The sequence below is a fragment of the Ornithorhynchus anatinus genome, chromosome 6 (genome assembly GCF_004115215.2).
Source record: "Ornithorhynchus anatinus isolate Pmale09 chromosome 6, mOrnAna1.pri.v4, whole genome shotgun sequence".
Taxonomy (NCBI): Eukaryota; Metazoa; Chordata; class Mammalia; order Monotremata; family Ornithorhynchidae; genus Ornithorhynchus; species Ornithorhynchus anatinus.
The window spans coordinates 46,706,421-46,729,114 of NC_041733.1; the positions used below are offsets into that span (position 1 = coordinate 46,706,421).

The 22,694-nt window shown below is 65.2% G+C and overlaps 3 protein-coding genes across 6 annotated transcripts in view; 2 read left to right on the plus strand and 1 right to left on the minus strand.

Moving 5' to 3' along the window:
* Positions 1 to 143: 143 nt before the first annotated feature.
* LOC103167153 lies at positions 144 to 11,379 on the plus strand. Its single transcript, XM_029067225.2, has 6 exons — positions 144 to 983; positions 3,317 to 3,464; positions 6,863 to 6,966; positions 7,753 to 7,870; positions 9,433 to 9,485; positions 11,173 to 11,379. Exons 1-6 carry the CDS (start codon positions 144 to 146, stop codon positions 11,356 to 11,358), a joined length of 1,449 nt encoding a protein of 482 aa, XP_028923058.1. The 3' UTR covers positions 11,359 to 11,379.
* Positions 11,380 to 13,749: 2,370 nt separating this feature from the next.
* On the minus strand, positions 13,750 to 21,885 carry PDZD11 (PDZ domain containing 11). Its single transcript, XM_029067070.1, has 7 exons — positions 21,851 to 21,885; positions 19,689 to 19,853; positions 16,755 to 16,838; positions 16,289 to 16,345; positions 16,101 to 16,199; positions 15,627 to 15,687; positions 13,750 to 13,875 (listed from the first exon to the last, which is right to left on the minus strand). The coding sequence occupies exons 2-7, from the start codon at positions 19,779 to 19,781 to the stop codon at positions 13,841 to 13,843; spliced, it is 429 nt and encodes a 142-aa protein (XP_028922903.1). The 5' UTR covers positions 19,782 to 19,853; positions 21,851 to 21,885; the 3' UTR covers positions 13,750 to 13,840.
* A 349-nt stretch (positions 21,886 to 22,234) lies between these two features.
* KIF4A (kinesin family member 4A) overlaps positions 22,235 to 22,694 on the plus strand; it is a 44,282-nt gene continuing 43,822 nt past the window's right edge. For all 4 annotated transcript variants that reach the window (XM_029067866.1, XM_029067867.1, XM_029067868.2 and 1 more), the window contains exon 1: positions 22,235 to 22,383. In XM_029067866.1, the coding sequence (XP_028923699.1) occupies positions 22,261 to 22,383 (123 nt within the window). In that variant the 5' untranslated portion in view covers positions 22,235 to 22,260. The remainder of the gene's footprint in view (positions 22,384 to 22,694) is intronic.

Here is a 22,694-nt window from a genome sequence, read left to right on the forward strand (position 1 = left end):
CCGCGGTCCGGAAGCGGGGGAGGCGGGCGGGGCGCCCCCTGGCGGGGGTTGCTGGGCCCGTCAATAAAAGGCCAGCCGGTGGCGCCCTCCTGCGTGTCTGTCGGTCTGTCTCGGTCTCGCGCGGCCGCTTTGAAAACGGGCCAATGGGAGCGCCGCCGCGCCTGGCCAATGGCGAGGGAGGAGACGCCGCCGCTCGGCCAATAGGAGGAGGCGGAGGGAGGAGCGCGCGCGGCGGGGGCGGGGCCGCTCTCGGGCCCCGCCCACCCGTTGCCTGGGCAACGGCCGGGGCTCTGTCTGCCCCCTCCCGTTGCCTCGGCAACGGTCCGGTCTCTGCGGCCCCGCCCACCCGTTGCCTTGGCAACAGACTCCGGCCCTGGGAGAACCCGTCCATTTGTCCGGCCACAGTCCGAGCCCCCGTCCCGCCCCCGCACCCCGGGTCCGTCCATCCTGCCGTCCGTCCATCCGTCCGGTCCTCGGAACGACCGGCTGGGCTTGTCCGTCCGTCCATCCGTCCATCCGCGCGGCCTGCTCCGGACCGCCCTCCCCACCGCCGGCCCGTCCATCGGTCCGTCCTTCCGGCCCTCGGAACCACCCGCCGGGCCCGTCCGTGCGCCGTCGGGCCCTCCGACCGGATCCCCTCCGCACCGCCCTCCGGCCCATCCGGCCGCGGCCCGGCCCTCCGCGCCGCCCTCCTTCCGGCCATCCCTTTCCCGGTCCCGCCGGCCCGTCCGTCCGTCCCCGGCCCTCCGACCGGCCGGGCCCGTCCGCCGGCGGTCCGGCCCTCCCCGTCCCGCGGCCTCCCCGCCCGCCCGGCCCTGGCGACGGTCCTCCTGCCCGAGGATTCTTTCTTCCGAGACTTCCAGGCCCAGTGCCAGGAGGAGGAGGGATGGCAGGCCCGGTACGACAAGGACGACGTGGTGGTCTGTACCCGGCCCCCGCCGGGGCCGTCCGACGGCAGCCAGCCCGCCGTGCACAAGATCAAGGTGAGCGGGGCACGGGGGCGGAGGGGCACGCAACCACCGGACCCACCGGAATAACCATCGCGGTCACGGTGCCCGCGCTGCCCGTTAGGGGCCGGCTGCGCGCCGGGCGCCGGGCCGGGCGTCGGGGTGGGTGCGAGCGGATGCGGGTCGCGCGCGCGCCCCGTCCCCGTCTCCCGGAGGAGGGAACCGAGGCCCGGGGAAGTGAAGCGACCCGCCGCGAGGTCACCCGAGTGACAAGCGGCGCGACCGGGATTAGAACCCGTGACCTTCCGACTCCCCACTGGGCCCCGCTGCTTCTCAAAAGAAGACTCGGGGGCCCCTCTTCGCCAGCCGTGGGCGGGGGACTCACGCTCACCGGGTGCAGGGCGCTGGGCTAAGCGCCGGGGACAGGACGGTACGGCAGCGTGGCTCAGCGGAAAGGACTCGGGACTCAGAGGTCATGGGTTCGAGTCCCGGCTCCGCCACCCGTCAGCTGTGGGACCGTGGGCGAGTCGCTTCCCTTCTCTGGGCCTCAGTTCCCTCATCTGGAAAGTGGGGATCAACCGCGAGTCTCCCGCGGGACGACCCGACGACCCCGGATCTCCCCCGGCGCTTAGAACGGCGCTCTGCACGTAGTAAGCGCTTGACAGATACCGACGTTATTATAAACGTTATAATAAACATTATAAACTCGGTGCCTCGGTTCCCTCATCCGTCAAATGGGGATGAAGACCGCGAGCCCCACGGGGGGACAACCCGATTCCCCCGTGTCTCCCCCAGCGCTTAGAACAGTGCTCGGCACATAGTGAGCGCTTAACAAATACCAACATTATTATTATTATTAATAAACAGACCCATTCCCCGCCCGCAAGGAGCCGACACGCCTCTGTTCCAATCGAGGGGCAGCCGGGTAGAGCCCGGGCCTGGGAGTCGGAAGGATCTGGGTTCTAATCCGGGTAGAGCCGCGTGACCTTGGGAGAGTCATTCATTCAATAGTGTTTATCGAGCGCTTACTATGTGCAGAGCACTGTACTAAGCGCTTGGAGTGGACACATCGGCAACACATAGAGACCGTCCCTGCCCACTGACGGGCTTCGCTTCTCTGAGCCTCGGTTTCCTCGTCTGGAAAATGGGGATGTAATCCCATCCCCCTCACTCAGACCGCGAGCCCCACGTGGGACGGGGATCGGGTCCGGCCTCATTAGCTCGTTTCCACCCCGGCGCTCACAACGGCGTCCGGCACGTAGTGAGCGCTTCGCAATTGCACAGTCATTAGTTATTATTAGTATTGTCATTAGTATTATCATCAGAGTTGATAGGCAGATCCCCCACCCACAGTGAGCGCGATCCCGGCCCTGCCGCTCCTCTGCCTTCTGACCTCGGGCAAACCACTTCACTTGCCAGTTCCCTCACCTCTAAAGCGGGTCCGGGACCGGGTGCCACCCGACGACCTTGCATCAACCCCAGCGCTTAGCACAGCGCCCGGCACATTCATTCGTTCGGTAGTATTTATTGAGCGCTTACCGGAGCGTGGTTCGGTGGAGAGAGCCCGGGCTTCGGAGTCGGAGGTCACGGGTCCGACTCCCGGCTCGGCCCCTCGTCAGCTGGGTGACCGGGGGCGAGTCACTTCACTTCGGCGCCTCGGTGACCTCATCTGTCAAATGGGGATGAACCGTGAGCCTCCCGCGGGACGACCCGACGACCCCGGATCTCCCCCGGCGCTTAGAACGGCGCTCTGCACGTAGTAAGCGCCTGACAGATACCGACACGATGGTTAACGACGCGCGGAGCGCTGGACCGAGCGCTTGGAATGGACAATCCGGTAACGGTAGAGACCGTCCCCGCCCGTCGACGGGCTCCCGGTCTAATCGGGGGAGACGGACGGACAAAAACACCCTAACTTAACCGCGACAAATAGAATCGAGGGGACGGACACCTCGTTGACAAAACAAATAGGGCACGTAGTAAGCGCTCAACAGCCAGACCTGGCCCGGTGTCCGTCTCCCCCGTTTAGACCGCGGGCCCGACGTCGGGCCGGGGCCGTCTCCACCCGCGGCCGCGCCGTCGGTTGCAAGCGCTCGGCACGGCGCCGTGCACCCCGGGAGCGCCCACTAAATACGACCGAATGACTGAAAATAGCCAGAACGCGACGGGCACGTATTAAGCGCCCGATCTCCCGCCCAGCGGGGAGAGCCGCGGCCCCGGCCGCGGGTTCCGATCCCGGCCGCGGGACCCCGGGCCGGTCACCTCCCCCGGGCCCCGGTTTCCCCCGGGGAACGGGGCCGAAGACGGCGACCCCGGGGGCCCCGGGCGGGCGGCCGGCGGGCGGCCGTCATCCCGTCCTCTCGCGGCAGGGCCGCGTGACCATCGGCGACGTCCCGATCGAGACCGTCTACGACGTCTTGCATGACCAGGAGTATCGCAGGACCTGGGACGTCACCATGCTGGACTCCTTCGACATCGCCCGGATCAACAGCACCACCGACGTGGGCTACTACGCTTGTGAGCGACGCGCCGGGCGGTCCTACTTACTGAGCGCCTCCCGGGTGCGGGGCACTGGACCGGGCGCTTGGGAGAGGGCACCTTCCCTCCCCTCCACGAGCTGACGGTCTAGGCGGTTGGGGCGCTTCTCCGCTCTATTGATGGCGATGATGATGATGACGACGACGGTATGAGGGAGCGTGTCAGTGAGCCGACGGTCTAGAGGGTTCTGGAGCTTCTTCGCTCTGTTGTTAATAATAATAATAATGATAATCATGACGATGGTATGAAGGAGTGTGTCAGTGAGCTGACGGTCTGGAAGGTTCTGGCGCTTCTCCGCTCTATTAATAATAATAATGACGACGACGATGGTATGAAGGAGCGGTCTGAGCTGACGGTCTCGAGGGTTCTGGCGCGTCTCCGCTCTATCGATAATAATGATGATGATGATGATGGTATGAAGGAGCGGTCTGAGCTGACGGTCTAGAGGGTTCTGGCCCTTCTCCACTCTATTAATATTAATAATAATAACGACACTGGTATGAAGGAGCGTGTCAGTGAGCTGATGGTCTAGAGGGCTCTGGAGCTTCTTGGCTTAATAATAAAAATAATAATAATGACGACGGTATGAAGGAGTGTGTCAGTGAGCTGACGGTCTAGAAGGTTCTGGCGCTTCTCCGCTCTATTAATAATAATAATAATAATGATGATGATGATGGTATGAAGGAGCAGGTCAGTGAGCTGACGGTCTACAGGGTTCTGGCGCTTCTCCACTCTATTAATAATAATAATGATGATGATGATGACGATGGTATGAAGGAGCATGTCAGTGAGCTGACGGTCTAGGGCGTTCTGGCGCTTCTCCGCTCTCATAATAGTAATAATAATAATAATAATAGTGATGATGATGGTATGAAGGAGCAGGTCAGTGAGCTGCCGGTCTAGAAGGTTCTGGCTCTTCTCTGCTCTATTAATAATAATAGTAATAATGATGACGGTGATATGAAGGAGCGTGTCAATGAGCTGACGGCCTAGAGGGTTCTGGAGCTTCTCTGCTCTATTAATAATAATAATAATGATGATGATGATGATGGTGCGAAGGAGCGTGTCAATGAGCTTACCGTCTAGGGGATTCTGGCGCTTCTCTGCTCTGTTGATAATGATAATAATAATAATAGTGATGACGATGATGGTATGAAGGAGCGTGTCAATGACCTGACGGTCTAGAGGGTTCTGGCGCTTCTCTGCTCCATTAATAATGATAATAATAATAGTGATGACGGTATGAAGGAGCGTGTCAGTGAACAGTCTAGAGGGTTCTGGCGCTTCTCCATTCTATTAATAATAATAATAACAATAACAATAATAATAATGACAGTGGTATGAAGGAGTGTGTCAGTGAGCTGACAGTCGATAGGGTTCAGGCGCTTCTCTGTTCTATTAACAATAATAAGAAGAAGAAGAATAATGATAATGATGGCATGAAGCAGTGGGGCTTAGTGGCAAGAGCCCGGGCTTGTGAGTCAGAAGACGTGGGTTCTAATCCCGGCTCCGCCCCTTATCCGTTGGGTGATCTCGGGTGAGTCACTGCACTTCTCTGGGCCTCAGTGACCGCATCTGTAAAGTGGGGAAGGTGGCCTCGGGGGCCAACCCGGTGACCTCGTATCTCCCCCCAGGGCTTAGAACGGTGCCTGGCACATAGTAAGCGCTTAACAAATACCGGCATTATTATTTATTATCCTTTAAGCGCTTCCTTTGTGCCGGGCACTGTACTAAGCGCTGGGGTGGAGGCGAGCAAAAGGGGCTGGACGCAGTCCCTGCCCCACGAGGGGCTCCCACTCTTCATCCCCATTTTATAGGTGAGGACGCCGAGGCCCAGCCAAGGACTTGCCCGACAAGCGTGAGCCCGTTACGGGCGGGGATTGTGTCCATCTGCTGCCGAATTGCGCTTCCCAGCCGCTTAGGACGGTGCTCTGCGCACCGTAAGCGCTCAATAAGTACGACCGACGTGGTGGAGCCGCGATTAGAACCCAGGCCCGGGCTCTGCCCACTGGGCCACGCTCTGACGCGCCCCTCCGCTCAACTGGAAGTTCCTCGAGGGACAGGGATCGGGTCTGCGGAGACGGTCGTATTCTTCCACCTGCTCGGTTCCATCGGCCGTCAGTCCGGCGTACTTATTGAGCGCTTCCCCTGTGCTAAGCGCTTGGGAGGGGACGATACAACCGTGGAACAGTCACATTCGGTCATCTCTATTGAGCGCTTACTGCGTGCAGAACCCCGGACTAAGCGCTTGGAAGGGGACCAGATGAGCAAGTATGGGGAGCGAAGGAAGGAAGGAAGGAAGGAGGGAAGGAGGGAAGGAGAGGGAGGAAGGAGAGGGAGGAAGGAGAGGGAGGAAGGAGCGGAATGAACGTTTCTGTAGAGATACAGGGCGAGGCCGGAGGCCGGGAGGTCAGCGGAGAGGCCGAGGCGGTCGTCCAGCCCCGAGAGGATGAGCGATCGGCTTAACGTGGGAGCCGTTTGGATGGAGAGAAGAGGGCCGATTTTATTATTACTAACTCGAAAAGGGCCAGATTTTATCATCATCATGATTATTTTATTCTGACTGGCTCTGCTGTCCTCTCCCAAGTGCTCGGCCCAGTGCTCCGCACACAGATGTCGGCTCCTCCAGGGCAGGGATCGCGGCTACTGACCGCATCGGACTCTCCCAAGCGCTCAGCGCAGCGCTCCGCACGCAGCAGCGCGGCTCCGCGGAAAGACCACGGGCTTGGGAGTCCCAGGTCACGGGTTCCAGTCCCGGCTCCGCCGCGCGTCGGCCGGGCGACTTCGGGTTCGCTTCTCTGGGCCTCAGTTCCCTCATCTGGAAAATGGGGATGGAGACCGGGAGCCCCACGGGGGAACGACCCGATGACCTCCTATCCCCCCCAGCGCTTAGAACGGTGCTCGGCCCCTCGGACGCGCTTAATAAATGCTATTATTATTAGCAGGCCGTCAGCTCCTCAGCCCACCTCCCTGCACCCTTCGATCCGATGGTATTTATTGAGCGCTGACCGGGTACGGCGGCGCTTGGGACGGTACGACGGGAGGGGCGGGTGATCCCCGCCGCGGGGCCTCGCTCATTCGGTCGTATTTATTGAGCGCCTACCGCGCGCAGAGCCCCGGCGGGAGCGCGGGCCGGGGAGTCGGAGGACGCGGGTTCCGATCCCGGCTCGGCCCTCGTCCGCTGGGGCGACCTCGGGCCGGCCGCTTGACCTCTCTGGGCCTCGGTTCCCTCCTACGGGGACGGAGACGGCGAGGGCGGCCCGACGAGCCCGCGTCGGCCCCAGCGCTGGGCCCGGCGGCCCGGGGTGAGGAAGCGGGAGGGGGCGGGCCGGGCGGGGCCGGGCCGGGGGGCGCTGAGCGGACCCCCTTCTCGGCAGGGAAGTGCCCGAAGCCCATGAAGAACCGCGACGTGGTCACCCTCCGCACCTGGAAGGTGACCGACGACACCTGCATGATCATCAACTTCTCCGTCACGCACCCGGTGGGTGCCGGCCCCCCGCGACCCCCTGCCAGCCCCCCGTGACCCCGTCAGCTCCCCCGTGACCCCCCGCCGGCCTCCCGCGTCCCCGCGCCGGCCCCCCGCGACCCCTCGCCGGCCCCCCGCGTCCCCGCGCCGGCCCCCCGCGACCTCTTGCCGGCCCCCATCAGCTCCCCTTGACCCCTCGCCCGCCCCCCGTGACCCCTCACCAGCCCACTACGACCCCTCGCCAGCCCCCATGACCCCGTCAGTCCCCTCTGATCCTCGCCGGCCCCCCGTGACCCCTCTCCGGCCCCCCGCGACCCCATCAGCCCCCCGCGACCCCTCGCCGGCCCCCCGCGACCCCCCGCCGGCCCCCCATGACCCCATCAGCCCCCCCGCGACCCCCCGCCGGCCCCCCGCGACTCCTCGCCGGCCCCCCGTGACCCCCCGCCGGCCCCCCGCGACCCCGCCAGCCCCCCCGTGGCCCCTCGCCGGCCCCCCCGACCCCCGCCAGCCCCCCGCGACCCCTCTCCCCGGCTTCGCCCCCCCGGGCCCCCGTCCCCCCCCCATCAGCCCGCGCCGGGCCGCGGTCCAGAGCCGGGAGAAGGGGAGGAAGGGACCCGTCCCGGCTGGGCCCAAGGGGAGGAGACCTATGGTCCCCTCCCGACCGCTCGGTACGGCGCTCCGCGCCGAGGAAGCGCTCAATGGATCCTATCGACCGATGGGACGAACGGTCCGGAGGGAGGGGATGGGGCGGGGGGGGGTCTCCCCGGTCCCCCCGGGTGACCCCCGCCGCCGGCCGTTCAGCGCTACCCGCCGCGCAAGGACATGGTCCGGGCCGTCTCCATCCTGACGGGCTACTTGCTGCTCGCCACCGGGCCCCGGAGCTGCCATCTCACCTACCTGGCCCAGCTGGATCCCAAGGGTGAGTTGGGGGTCCGGGCCGCGGAGGTCCGGGGGGGGGCCGGTATCTGCCGAGCGCGTACTGCGCGCGGAGGCCGGCACGACGAGCGGACGCGTTCCCGGTCCACGGCGAGCTCGCGGTCCGTCGGTCCCGTCGGCCGAGCGCTCGCGGCGGGCGCGGCGCCGTACCGGGCGCCCGGGAGGGCCCCGCGCAACCATGAACGGACGCGTCCTCGGCCCGCGACGAGCCGTCCGGACGGTGCTCCGCGCACGGTAGGCGCTCCTTAAATGCCGTGGGACGGATGGGACGAATGGGAGGAGCCGAGACGCCTCTTCTCGGCCTCCCCCGTCACCCCGCTTCGTTCATTCATTCGGTGGTATTTATCGAGCGCTCGCCGTGTGCAGGGCACCGTACTGAGCGCGCGGGAGAGGCCAGTAGGACAACGGACAGACACGTCCCCCCGTCCACAATGAGCTGGTAGAAAGGCGTATTTATGGAGCGCTTACCGGGTGCACAGCCCTGTGCTAAGCGCCTGGGAGAGGCCGACCGAACTAGAACCGGGCACGTCCCCCGTCCACGGTGAGCTTGAAGTCGGGAGTATTTATTGAGCGCTTAATGGGTACAGAGCACTGTGCTAAACGCTCGGGAGAGGCCGTCTGAACTAGAACCGGGCACATGCCCCGTCCACGGTGAGCGTGCGGTCGGTCGGGAGTATTTATCGAGCGCTTACCGGGTGCAGAGCCCTGGGCTAAGCGCTCGGGAGAGGCCGCCTGAACTGGAAACGGGCACATCCCCTATCCACGGTGAGCTTGAAGTCGGTCGGGAGTGTTTATCGAGCGCTTACCGGGGGCAGAGCCCTGTGCTAAGCGCTCGGGAGAGGCCGTCTGAACTAGAACCGGACACATCCCCCGTCCACGGTGAGCGTGCCGTCGGGAGTATTTATCGAGCGCTTACCGGGGGCACAGCCCTGGGCTAAGCGCTCGGGAGAGGCCGACTGAACTGGAAACGGGCACATCCCCCGTCCACGGTGAGCGTGCCGTCGGGAGTATTTATCGAGCGCTTACCGGGGGCACAGCCCTGGGCTAAGCGCTCGGGAGAGGCCGACTGAACTAGAAACGGGCACATCCCCCCGTCCACGGTGAGCGTGCGGTCGGTCGGGAGTATTTATCGAGCGCTTACCGGGGGCAGAACACTGGGCTAAGCGCTCGGGAGAGGCCGACAGAACAGACACATTCCCCGCCCACAAGGAGCTGACAGTCTAGACCCCGTAAGCGCCCATTAAATACAACTGAACGAAGGGCAGTGGCCGGGACGCCTTTCCTTCGCCTCCCCCGTGAGCCCGCTTCGTTTATTCGGTGTGATATTTACTGAGCGCTTCCCGGGCGTACCGGGCGCTGGGGAGAGGACGGCGACAGCCAGACACGTTCCCTGCCCCCAACGAGCCCACGGTCTTGGGGGGAACCGGGGTGGGGGTGGGGGGTCAGTCGGTCGGGGGTATTTATCGAGCGCTCCCCGGGTGCAGAGCACTGTACTGAGCGCTCGGGAGAGGAGGGGAGGATAACCGGACGCTGTCCCCCGTGCAGGCTCCCTGCCCAAGTGGGTGATGAACAAGGCCACTCAGTGCGTGGCCCCCACGGTGAGTCGAGGCCGGGGGCGCAGGGCGCGGGGGGGGCCGAAACGGTGGATCCCGGGCCCGGGTTCTGATCGCGGCGTCGCCCCTATGCCCGCCGGGTGACCCCGGGGGAGTCATCTCCCTCCGCTGGGCCTCGGCGACCTCGTCCGTAAAACGGGGGCGGTGCCCCAACTCATCCGCTTGGATCTACCCCCCCCCAGGGCGGAGAAGAGGGCGCGGCCCCTAGGAAGCGCTTAGTACGGCGCCCGATGGCTACGTTGAAGTGCCTGACGGCGCTTGGCGCTGTAGCGAGCGCTCACCGAATGCCCTCGTCATCGTCATTACTATTATTAACAGATACCCCAGTGCCAATTATCATCCTCACCTGATCGGCGTGGCTCAGTGGAGAGAGCCCGGGGTTGGGAGTCGGAGGCCGTGGGTTCGAATTCCGGCCCCGCCACTCGTCAGCTGTGGGCGAGTCACTTCACCTCTCTGGGCCTCGGTGACCTCAGCTGTCAAACGGGCATGAAGACGGGGAGCCTCACGTGGGACGACCCGAGGACCCCGGATCTCCCCAGCGCTTACAGCGGCGCTCCGCACGGTCAGCGCTCAGTTAATCCGTTGGAAGGAAGGGCTTCACGGCGCTCGGCGCGTAGCGACCGCTCGCCAAACGCCCTCGTCATCATTACGATCGTCAACGGATCCCCGGGTACTGATTATTCTCAGCGCCTAATCAGCGCGCCCCGGGGGAAAGAGCCCCGGCGCTCAGAACGGTGCTCGGCACCTAGTAAGCGCTCACCAGACGCCCTCGTCATTATTATTATCATTAACAGATACCCCGGTACTAATTATTCTCATCCTCTAATCAGCGCGGCCCGGGGGAAAGAGCCCCGGCGCTCAGAACGGTGCTCGGCCCCTGGTAAGCGCTCACCAGACGCCCTCGTCATTATTATTATTATTATCATCGTCAACGGATACCCCGGTACTGATTATTCTCATCCTCTAATCAGCGCGGCCCGGGGGAAAGAGCCCCGGCGCTCAGAACGGTGCTCGGCACCTGGTAAGCGCTCACCAGACGCCCTCGTCATCATTACGATCGTCAACGGATACCCCGGTACTGATTATTCTCAGCGTCTAATCAGCGCGGCCCCGGGGGAAAGAGGCCCGGCGCTCAGAACGGTGCTCGGCCCCTAATGTTGGTATCTGTTAGGCGCTCACTATGTGCCGAGCACCGTTCTGAGCGCCGGGGTAGACACCGGGGCATCAGGTGGTCCCACGTGGGGCTCCCGGTCTTCGTCCCCATTTTACAGACGAGGGAACCGAGGCCCAGAGAAGTGAAGCGGCTCGCCCGCGGTCACACAGCCGGCGAGCGGCAGAGCCAGGATTCGAACCCATGAGCCCCGACTCCAAAGCCCGTGCTCTTTCCAGTAAGCGCTTACCCAATACCAATATCATCGCTAATCCCGGCTCCGCCGCTCGTCCGCCGCGTGGCCTCGGGCGAGCCACCCCCCTTTCCCCGGGCCTCGGCGGCCTCATCCGGAAGACGGGGCCCGACCGGAAGGACCCGGCCCCGCCCCGGCCTCGGTTCCCTCACGCTTAGAACGGTGCTCGGGCTTAACGGACGCCGACGTCACGGGAAGGGCGGGCGGCGGGCCGAGCGCCCGGCCTCAGCCCCCCGCCCGCCCCCCCCCCCCCCCCCCCCCCCCGCCAGATGCTCCGCAGGTTGCAGAAGGCGTCGCGCAGGTACCCGGCCTGGAAGCGGGAGCACGGGCAGCACGTGAAGCCGTGGCGATACCCGGAGCAGTGCACGCTGCCCGTCATCTCCGTGGGCGAGCTGAGGCCCGGCGGCGGGCCCGAGGCGGCGGGCGACGGCGCCCGGGGCCGGCCCGAGGACTAGAGGCGGACCGGCGCGGACCCCGCCCCCCCGCCCCCTTCATCCTCAATAAAGGGGACCGGCCGGCCCGCCCCGCGATGTTTTTGGGGGGATCCGGCCGGCCGTTCGGCCGTACCGAGCGCCTCCCGTGCGCAGGGCACTGGGAGGAGGGGTGACGACGACAGTAAGACGACGACGGCGGTGTGGGTTAAGCGCTCACTCGGTGCCGAGCGCTGTGCTAAGCGCGGGGCGGGGGGGGGGACGGGACACACGGGGCGATAGTAACGACGTCGGGACGTGGCTCGGTGGAAAGGGCCCGGGCTTGGGAGCCGGAGGTCACGGGTTCGAATCCCAGCTCTGCCCCTCGTCGGCCGGGTGGCCGGGGGCGAGTCACTGAACTTCTCTGTGCCTCAGTTACCTCATCTGTCAAATGGGGATGAACCGTGGGACGACCCGACGACCCCGTATCTCCCCCGGCAGCTTAGAACGGTGCTCTGCACCTAGTAAGCGCTTAACAGATACCAACATTGTTATTATTATCTCCCCCGGCAGCTTAGAACGGCGCTCTGCACCTAGTAAGCGCTTAACAAATAGCAACATTATTAAGCGCGTATTCTGTGCCGAGCACTGTTAATGATAATAATAATAACGTTAGTATCCGTTAAGCGCTTCCCAGGTGCAGAGCTCTGTTCTAAGCGCTGGGGGAGATACAAGGTCATCGGGTGGCCCCACGGGAGGCTCACGGTTAATCCCCATTTTCCGGAGGAGGTCACTGAGGCCCAGAGAAGGGAAGCGACTCGCCCCCGGTCACACAGCTGGCAAGTGGCAGAGCTGGGATTCGAACCCACGACCGCTGACTCCCAAGCCCGGGCTCCTGCCACTGAGCCGCACCGTTCTAAGCGCGGGGGGGAGGTGCAGAGCAATAATGACGACGTCGGTGTCCGTTAGGCGCTCCCTACGGGCCGAGCGCCGTTGTAAGCGCCGGGGGAGATCCGGGGGTCGTCGGGTCGTCCCGCGGGAGGCTCGCGGTTGATGCCCATTTTACAGATGAGAGAACTGAGGCCCAGAGGAGTGAAGCGACTCGCCCACGGTCACACGGCAGACGAGGGGCGGAGCCGCGATTAGAACCCATGACCTCCCACTCCCAAGCGCGGCCTCTTTCCCCAGGGCAATTCGGGGCAGAGAGTTCGGGGTTCTAACTCCGCCTCGTCTGCCGGGCGACCTCGGGGGAGGCGCTGTCCGTCTCTGGGCCCCGGTGACCTCCTCCGGAGAAGGGGGTGGTGGAGCCCCGCGTGGGACGGGGGCCGCGTCCCACCCCTTTGGTCGGCGATAACGATAACGTCGGTATCTGTTACGCGCTCGCTACGGGCCGAGCACCGTTCTAAGCGTTGGGGGGGGGGGGGGGGCGCGCCCGGCGCGTAGTGAGCGCTCAAGTCCGACGATCATTAACAGTAATCACACGGGGACGGGGACCGCGAATCCCACGTCGGGCGGGACCCGCGTCCAACCCCGCCCGCTCGGATCCGCCCCCGTGGGGAGGCGGCGCGGCCTCCCGGGTGGAGCCGGGGCCCGGGTTCTGATCCAGCTCCGCCTCTGCCGGGCGACCGCGGGCCCGGGGTGACCGTCACCGCCCCGCGGGCTTGTAGCTGGGGCCAAACTGTCCATTCCGAGCGCACGCGTAGCGATGACGTCGGCGTCCCGAGCACCGTTCTGAGCGCCGGGGGAGATCCGGGGGAATCGGGCCGTCCCACGTGGGGCTCACGGTCTTCATCCCCATTTGACAGATGAGGGAACTGAGGCACAGAGAAGTCAAGTGACGTGCCCCCGGTCACCCGGCTGCCAGGGGGCGGAGCCGGGAGTCGAACCCATGACCCCCGACTCCAAAGCCCGGGCTCTCTCCGCTGAGCCGCGCTGCTTCTCTAGCGGGCGCTCAAGACACGCTGGCGAATGAATTCGCCGCTTACCGCGAGCCGGGCGCCGTTGCGAGCGCCCAGGCGCCGCCCTCCTCTGGGCCTCGGTCCCCCGCCCCCCCCCCGTCTGCCCGAGGGGGCCGGAGAGCGCGGGCCCCGGCGCCCAGTACGGCGGCGTGGCTCGGTGGAAAGAGCCCGGGCTCGGTGGGTCGGAGGTCACGGGTTCGAATTCCCGGCTCCGCCCCTGGTCGGCCGTGGGCCAGTCACTTCGCTTCTCTGGGCCTCGGTGACCTCGTCTGCAAAACGGGGACGAAGACCGGGAGCCCCGCGGGGGACCGCCCGACGACCCCGGATCGCCCCCGGCGCTTACAACGGTGCTCGGCCCGTAGTGAGCGCTTAACAGATACCGGCATTATCACGGTGCCTGGCGCGTGGTGAGCGCCCGTTATTATTATTGTCGTTATTATTAAATCCCCCCGGAGGGGAGGAAAGCCACACTCACGGATCCTGGCACGGTCTTTATTGGGGGGGGGGGGGGGTCATCGGCCCCCTCCCCCCGAAACCGGGGGGTCCCCCGTCCCGTCGGCTCGGGGCGCTCAGTGGACGGTCCTCTCCTTCTGCCGGTTGTAATCTGGAGAGACAGAGACAGCCAGAGACAGAGAGACCGCGAGGAGACGGGGGACGGGGAGAGAGCGGTAACGGCCCGGCGGTCAGAGCGGCGCGGCTCCGGGGTGAGAGCCCGGGCTCCGGAGTCGGGGGGTCATGGGTTCGACTCCCGGCTCCGCCGGGTGACCGTGGGCGAGTCACTTCGCTTCTCTGGGCCTCGGTCACCTCGTCTGGAAAACGGGGACGAAGCCCGGGCGCCCCGCGGGGGACGGCCCGCTTCCCCCGCGTCTCCCCCGGCGCTTAGAACGGTGCTCGGCACCTAGGGAGCGCTTCGCAGATACCAACGTCGTCATTATTATTATTATTAGAGCGCGGGCCCGGGAGCCCGAAGGACCCGGGCCCTCCCGGGCGTCTCTCCGCGTGACCTCGGGCGAGTCGCCGTGACGTCGTCGTGGGCAGGGAATGTCTCTCTCTGTCGTTGCCCCGCCCCGGCGCTCGGCACACAGCCCCGCGCGCGCGGACTCCTGCGAACCTCGCCGCTCCGGGCCTCGGTCTGCTCATCGGGGAAGTAGGGATGGAGACCGGGAGCCCCACGTGGGACCGTGTATCCGCCCCGGCGCTTAGAACGGCGCCGGACACCTAGTGGGCGCTTCCCCCCGTGGCTCGGGGACCGCGTCCGGCCCCGTCAGCCTGGATCCACCCCGGCGCTTAGTACGGTGCCTGGCCCATAGCGAGCGCTTACCAAATACCACAGTCAGCGATCGTTACGAGGAAAGAGAGGGTGAATATTCACGTGTTCTCCCCCTCCAGACCGAGGATTAGAACCCGGGGCCCTCGGGCTCCGGCCGCCGGGCCCGCGAGCGCTTGCCGTGTGCAGAGCGCCGTGCTGAACGCTCGGGAGAGGACGGGCCGACAGAGTCGGGAGACGCGCTCTCCGCCCTCCATCCGTGGGTCCGGCGGGATGTACCGAGCGCTTACGGCGCGCAGAGCGCCGCGCTGGACGCCCGGGAGAGGACGGGCCGACAGAGTCGGCGGACGCGTTCTCCGTCCGCCATCCGTCGGTCCACGGTAGGTACTGAGCGCCGACTCTGCAGAGAACCGTACTGGGCGCCTGGGAGAGGACAGGCCAACGGAGGGGGTGGACACGTTCTCCGTCTACAGTCAGTGGTATGTGTGGAGCGCTGTGTGCAGAGCACTGTACTAAGCGCTTGGGAGATGACGCTCCGACACAGCTGGCAGCCAGGCTCCCGGCCCACCATCAGGCGTCGGTACGTCCTGAGCGCCGTGTGCGGAGCACTGTACCGAACGCTCGGGAGAGGACGATCCGCCGAGGGTGGCGGACCCGCTCCCGGCCCGCCACCGACCGGTGCGAGCGCCGACTGTGCGCAGAGCACTGCGCTGAGGGCTTGGGAGGGGAGAGCACGGGGCTGCAGCCGGAGGGGGGAGAGCGGGGGCCGTCCGCCCGTCTCCCGGCTGAGGAGACCGAGGCCCCCCCCCCCCGGCCTCCAGCGTGGCTCAGTGGGAAGACCCCGGGCTTGGGCGTCCGAGGTCACGGGTTCGAATCCCCCCCCGGCCACTTGTCAGCTGGGTGACCGCGGGCGAGTCGTCTCACTTCTCTGGGCCCCAGTCCCCTCGTCTGGAAAACGGGGATTAACCGGGAGCCTCCCGTGGGACGGCCCGGTGACCCCGGATCTCCCCCGGCGCTCAGAACGGCGCTCCGCGCGTAGTAAGCGCTTGACGGATCCCCGTGATACCGGCGTCCGGCCCGGTACTCACTGTAAGGGAAGAAGCGGACTTGCATGTTGATCTCCCGGGCCGTCTTCAGGATCTCCACCGCCTGGAAGGAGGGAGGCCGGCGGTGGGCGCGAGGGCCGGGACCGCCCGCCCCCGACAATCCCGACGACGGTGACCGGGGCGTCTCTTCGGCGCTTCCTACGTGCCGAGCGCCGTCCCGGGCGCCGGGGGAGAGCCGGCCCCGGCCCGCGGGGGGGCTCGCGGCCTCCGCCCCCATTTTAAGGAAACCGAGGCCCCACAGCAGGGGTGCGGCGCGGCCGGGGTCGGAACCCACGTCCGGACCCGGGCCCCGGCCGATGTATGGCGCCGGGGGGAGGCCGAGAGAGGGACGGCACGGAGACGTCCCCGGCCCGCGGCGGTTTCCTCGGTGGTACGTATTGAGCGCTTACTGCGGGCGGAGCGCCGGGCGCCTGGGGGTCAACGGACGCGTCCCCGCCCCCCCCCGCCCGCCCGCACCTTGCCGTGCTCGATGTCTTGGAAGTCGACTTGATTGACGGCCAGGACCTGGTCGCCTTCCTGCAGGCCGGCCCGGTGGGCGTCCGAGTCGGGGATCACCTGGCGGGGAGGGGGACGGGACGCCGGTCGGGACGCCGGTCCGGACGCCCCCCTCCAACCCCGGCCGCCCCCCCGGACGCCCCCCGCACCTTGGAGATGAAGATGCCCAGCTGGGAAGCCTTCCCTCCGCGGATGTTGAAGCCCAGCTGGAAGAGGAGGGGGAGCGGGTGAGGAGGGGTCCGTGCGCCTCCCCCCGGACCCTGGGGTCGCCCACCGGCGCGTCCCGCGGTCCCCCCCGCCCCCGCCCCGGGGTGGCCGGGCGTATTTAAAGGGCGCGGGGGGAGACGGGCGGGAAGAGAAAGGAGGGAGACGCGGACCGGACGTCTCCGGAGAAGAAGAACGAGGCGGGCGGCGGAGGGGAGTCCGCGCCGGGGCCGAGGCGGCCGGGGATGAGCGACGGGATCAACGCGGGCGCGGTTTGGAGGCCGAGGAAAGGGCCCATTTCGGCGAGGCCGCGAAGGTGGGACCGACGGGATCCGGCGACGGGTCGAAGGAGAGAGGGGAGGGGAGGAGAAGGCCGAGGCTGGGAGGACGGGGGCGGGGGGGGACGCCCACCTGCGCTCCCGACGGCTTCTGGAGCTGGATGGTCCGCGGCAGGAACTGGGTCAGCTCGTTGTTGTAGTCCGGGTGGTAGACCCTCTGCCGGACGATTCGTTCGATGGGATTTAGCGAGCGCTTACTACGTGCGGGGCGCCGGACCGAGCGCTCGGAACGGGCAACGCGGTAACAGACGGAGACGGTCCCCGCCCTCTGACGGGCGCAGGAGTCCGGACGATCCGCCCGGCGGGACCATCGGGGGTACCCTCCTCCCGGCACTCCCACCCGGCCCCCCGCTCCAAACCGAAGAGTCACTCCACTAATTACAACCCCCTTTAATAATAATAATGATGATGATGATGATGATGATGATGGTATTTGTTAAGCGGCGTGGCTCAGTGGAAAGAGCCTGGGCTTTGGAGTCCGAGGTCACGGGTTCGACTCCCGGCTCTGCCACTCGTCAGCTGGGGGACCGTGGGCGAGTCGCTTCGCTTCTCTGGCCCTCGGTGACCTCGTCTGGAAAATGGGGATGAAGACCGGGAGCCCCACGTGGGACAACCTCATTCCCCTACGTCTCCCCCGGCGCTTAGAACGGTGCTCGGCACGTAGTAAGCGCTTAACAAATACCAACGTTATTATTATTAACAGATACCAACATCATTATTATCGTTGAGCGCTTACTACGCGCAAAGCACTGTTCTAAGCGCCGGGGGGGATAGAAGGTGAGCGGGTGGTCCCACGCGGGGCTCACGGTTTTTTATCCCCATTTTACAGAGGAGGGAACTGAGGCACAGAGGAGCGGAGTGACTTGCCCAAAGTCCCCCAGCTGGCAAGCGGCGGGGCTGGGATTCGAACCCATGACCTCCGGCGCCCGGGCCCCTTCCACCGAGCCCTACGTGCCGATATCATCTGTGGTGTTTGTTACGTGCCCGTAATAATTCCGGTACTTGTCAGGCGCTCACTATAACTGTGTTATCTGTTGAGAGCTTATTATGCGCCAGGCACTGTACTAAGCGCCGGGCTGGAGCCGGTCCCTGTCCCCCACGGCGCTCACCGTCTCGATCCCCGTTTTATAGATGAGGGAAGCGAGGCCCAGAGAGGTGAAGCGGCTTGCTCAAGGTGACACGGCCGACGAGTGGCGGAGCCGGGATCGGAACCCGTGACCTACGTGCCGAGCGCATCTAAGAAAATCAGGCGGGACATCCACGTTTTGCAGATGAGGACGCTGATTCCTAAGCGCTCTCCTAAGCGCTGGGGTAGATACAAGCTAAGTAGAAGCAGCTCAGCGAAGCAGCGCGGCTCAGTGGAAAGAGGCCGGGCTTGGGGGTCAGAGGTCATGGGTTCGAATCCCCCTTCAGCCGCTTGTCAGCTGGGTGACTGTGGGCAAGTCACTCCACTTCTCCGTGCCTCAGTTACCTCATCTGTAAAAGGGGGATTAAAACTGTGAGCCCCACGGGGGACAACCTGATCACCTTGTATCCCCCAGCGCTTGGAACGGTGCTTTGCACATAGTAAGCGCTTAACAAATGCCACCGTTATTATTAGTGGATCCGGCTCCCCTGCCGAACTGCCGGCTCCGCGACGACGATAATAATAACAATGATGATGGTAACTGTGGTATTTACGCGCTTACTATATGCCAGGCAGTGGACTAAACGCTGGGGCGGATCCAAGCAGATCGTGTTGGACACGGTCCCTGTCCCACCTGGGGCCCGGTCTTCATCCCCATTTTCCGGATGAAGGAACTGAGGCCCGAAAAAGTGAAGCGACTGGCCCGAGGTCACCCAGCAGACGAGTGGCGGAGCCGGGATCAGAACCCAGGACCTTCCGACTCCCAGGGCCGGGCTCTACCCGCTAGGCCACGCTGCTTCTCTCTGTGATAGCTGTAATTTAGTTATTTATATTCAGGTCTGTCTCCCCCTCGGGAGACTACGTGGAGAACTTGTCTTTAAACTCTCCTCTCCTAAGCGCTCAGTACAGCGTCCCGCACAGGCTAAGCGCTCAATCAATACTATTGATTGATCGATTGGCGGAGTGGGGAGAGGCGGGAGGCAGGGGAGTCAGCGAGGAGGCCGACGCGGGAGAGGAGACGGGCTGGGATCGGCTCGGACGGGGAGGAGAGGCCGGATCTTAGCGCTTCCGTCAAGGTGGGACCCGCGGGGTTTGGCGACGGACTGAAATGTGGGTTGAAGGAGAGGGAGGGGTCCAGGACAAGGCCGAGGTCGCGGGTTCGGGAGCCGGGAAGGACGGCGGTGGCGTCTACGGTGACGGGAGAGTCGAGGGGAGGACGGGGTTTGAGTGGGACGGAAGGTTAGCCGACGTGATGGCTGCCCTCAAGGGGCTGACAGTCTTCTGTGGGCTGAGCACTGGACTGAGCGCTGGGGATAAATCATATCGTCATACGTAAGCGCTTAACCGATACCGACGTGATTACCTTATAAGCGCTTAACCGATACCAACACTGTTACATTATAATGACGTTGGTATTAACAAATACGTTGGTATTAACTATGTGCCGAGCGCTGTGCTGAGCGCCGTTCTAAGCGCCGGGGGAGATCCAGGGTCATCAGGTGGTCGGTCCCACGGTCTTCATCCCCATTTGACAGACGAGGTCACCGAGGCCCAGAGACGTGAGGTGACTGGCCCGAGGTCACCCGGCTGACAAGGGGCAGAGCCGGGATTGGAACCCACGACCGGCGACTCCCAAGTCCGGGCTCTTTCCACGGAGCCGCGCCGCTTGGGGGGGGGCAGGGGATGTGATTACGAACTCTGTGGGGCCGTCCCCTGCCGGGCGCTTAGCGGCGTGCCCCGCGCACGGTAGGCGCTCAGTACGCGCCACCGATGGATCGACGGAGAGCACGAGTAAGCAGATGCGATTCCCGCCCCGGGGAATCGCCCGGCTGGGCGCGGGGCGGGGGGGGGGGGTCCTCCCGGGCCGTGACCGGCACCCACCTCGTGGGGAGGGATCCAGGCCGGGGGGTTCTCGTAGGGCGGCAGGAAGACCACGGGGTAGTCGTCGTAGGGGGGGCGGCCGTCCGGCTCCATCGGGACCACGGGCTCCGGCCAAGGAGACGCGGGGGGCTTGGCTGCGCCGGGCCCCCGGGGGGGCTGCTTAACCTGCGGAACACAAAGCGGAACTGAGACTCGGGGGGGGGGGGGAGAGGAGATGAGGGAAAGGAGAAGAGGGATGGATAGAAGAGGGGAGATGGGTGGATGGACAGAAGAGGGGAGGGAGAGAAGAGGAAGAGGGGAGAGGGAGGGAGAGAAGAGGGAGATGAGGAAGAGGGTGGGGGGAGAGGAAGGGAGGAGGGGGAGAGGAGATGAGGGAAAGGAGAAGAGGGATGGAGGGACAGAAGAGGGGAGGGAGAGAAGAGGAAGAGGTGGGGGGAGAGGAAGGGAGGAGAGGGAAAGGAGATGAGGGGAAGGAGGAGAGGGGAGAAGAGGGAAGGGGAGAGGAGGGGATGGATGGACAGAAGAGGGGAGAGGAGGGAGAGAAGAAGGGAGGGAGAGAAGAGGAAGATGGGGGGGGGAGAGGAAGGGAGGAGAGGGAGAGGAGATGAGGGAAAGGAGAAGAGAGGTGCATAGAAGAAGGGAGGGAGAGAAGAGGAAGGGGAGGGAGGGATGGACAGAAGAGGGGAGGGAGGGGAGAGGGGAGAGGAGGGGAGGGGGAGAAGAGGGGAGATGAGGGGTGGATGGAGAGAAGGAAGGGAGGGGAAGAGGAGGGATGGGTGGACAGAAGGAGGGAGAGAAGAGGAAGGGAGAAGAGGGGAGATGAGGGGTGGATGGATAGGAGGGAGGGAGGGGATGAGGAGGGAGGGATGGACAGAAGGAGGGAGAGAAGAGGAAGGGAGAAGGGGGGGGATGAGGCGATGGAGGGGAGAAGAGGAAAGGGGAGATGAGAAAGGAATGAGGGGGAGAGGAGGGGAGGGGAGAAGGGGAAGGGAGAAGCCAGGGGAAGGGAGAGGAGACGAGGGGAAGGAAGGGAGAGGAGACGAGGGGAAGGAAGGGAGAGGAGAGGGAAGGGGGGAGGCAGGGCAGGGCAGGGCAGGGCAGGGGAGAGAGGGATGAAGGGGAGAAGAGGAGGGGAGGGACGGAGGGAGGGAGGGAGGGAGGGAGGGAGGGAGGAGAAAAGGGTGAGGAGGGGAAAGGGGCAGGAGAGAAGAGGGACAGGAGGGCGAAATGAGCAGACAAGGGGAAGAGGGAGGGGAGAAGAAGAAAAGGGACGGGAGGGGAAAAGAGGAGGGAAAAGGATGACGAGAAGGGGGTGAGGAGAAGAAATGGGGAGGGAAAAGTGTGAGGGGAAAGGCAAGAGGGAGGGGAGAAGAAAAGGGACGGGAGGGGAAAAGAGGAGGAGGAGACAGGAGGAAGGGGAAGAGGCCGAGGAGAAGGAAAGGGGAGGGGGAAAGTGTGAGGGGAAAGGCAAGAGGGAGGGGAGAATACTATTGAATGAATGAATGAATGAATGAATGAAAGAAAAGGGACAGGAGGGGAAAAGAGGAGGGAAAAGGATGAGGGGAAGAAGGGAGGGGGGGAAAGGGGCGAGGGCGAGAGGGAGGGGAAGAGGCCGAGGAGAAGGAAAGGGGAGGGGAAAGCGGGAGGAGAAAAGGGAGGGGAGGAGGAGGAGGAGGAGACAGGAGGAAGGGGAAGAGGCCGAGGAGAAGGAAAGGGGAGGGAAAAATTAAGAGGAGAAGAGAGGGGGAAAGTGTGAGGAGAAAGGCAAGAGGGAGGGGAGAATACTATTGAATGAATGAATGAATGAATGAAAAGGGACAGGAGGGGAAAGTGTGAGGAGAAAAGGGAAGGGAGGAGAAATGAGGAGGGAAAAGGATGAGGAGAAGGGAGGGGAAGAGGGGGAGGAGAAGGGGGAGAGGGAGGAGAGAAGGAAAGGGACAGGAGGGGAAAAGGATGAGGAGAAGAAGGGAGGGGGGGAGGAGGGCGAGGGCGAGAGGGAGGGAAAGGGGGGAGGGAAGGAGGCTGAGGAGAAGGAAAGCGGGAGAGGAAGGAAGGAAGGAAGGAAGGAAGGGAGGGGTCAAAGCGGGGCGATGGCGGTCGGGGGGGGGGGGGGGCGTCCGTCTGTCTCCGGCTTCGTCTCTGTCCGTCGGAGGCCGCTTTACCTCAGCGGCGCCGCCGCCCCTCCCCCACCTCGTCGGGCCGGGGGAGAGGGCGGGGCGCCGGAAGCGGAAGCGGGGGCCGGCGGGGGGGGAGGGGGGTGGGGGGGGCCGCCCCCTGACGTCACGGCGCCGGCGCGCTCGCCCCCGGCCCGCCCCCTCCCCTCCCGGCGTGCTCGCCCCCGGGACGCGCGCGCGCGCCCGGGCGGGGATTGGCCGCCGCCGCCGCCCGGCCCCGTTTGAAAGTTGGCGGTTGAGGCGCCCGCGCGCATGCGCGGGACCGGCGGGACCGGCCCGACCGACAGATCGACCGACAGGCCGACCGACCGACCGACCGACCGACAGGCCGACAGATTCTTCCCCCCGCCCCGTCCCGTCCCGTCCCGTCCTGTCCCGTCCCGTCCCGTCCCGCCGCCATGGGCAAGGAGGAGGAGAAAGGCATCCCGGTGCGGGTGGCCCTGCGCTGCCGCCCGCTGGTGCCCAAGGAGCTGGGCGAGGGCTGCCAGGCCTGCCTGGCCTTCGTGCCCGGGGAGCCCCAGGTCGCCCCCCGCCCCCGCACGCCCCCGCGCCTCTCTCACCTCACCCCCCCCCCCCCCCCGCACCCCGAACACGCGGCCTCCACCCTCTCCCTCCTCTCACCCCCTGTCCGGTCCCCCTCGCCCCATCTCTCGTCCCATCCCTGTCCCCCCCTTACCCCCTCCCTATCCCCCCTCACCCCATCTCCCCGCTTACCCCCTCTCTGTCCCCCCCTTACCCCCTCTCTGTGCCCCCCCTTACCCCCTCTCTGTCCCCCCCTTACCTCCCTCTGCCCCCTCTTACCCCCCTCTGTTCCCCCCCCCAACCCCCCCGT

Bases quoted from the DNA above. Each gene is read 5' to 3' on its own strand.
- PDZD11 (XM_029067070.1), bottom strand. From the start codon at position 19,781: ATGGAGCCGGACGGCCGCCCCCCCTACGACGACTACCCCGTGGTCTTC. The intron at 16,839-19,688 runs GTGGGTGCCGGT...ATCGTCCGGCAG, and splicing joins CCTGGATCCCTCCCCACGAG to AGGGTCTACCACCCGGACTA. The intron at 15,688-16,100 runs GTGCGGGCGGGC...CCCTCCTTCCAG, and splicing joins AAGACATCGAGCACGGCAAG to GCGGTGGAGATCCTGAAGAC.
- LOC103167153 (XM_029067225.2), top strand. From the start codon at position 144: ATGGGAGCGCCGCCGCGCCTGGCCAATGGCGAGGGAGGAGACGCCGCC. The intron at 6,967-7,752 runs GTGGGTGCCGGC...CCGGCCGTTCAG, and splicing joins ACTTCTCCGTCACGCACCCG to CGCTACCCGCCGCGCAAGGA. The intron at 7,871-9,432 runs GTGAGTTGGGGG...TCCCCCGTGCAG, and splicing joins GGCCCAGCTGGATCCCAAGG to GCTCCCTGCCCAAGTGGGTG.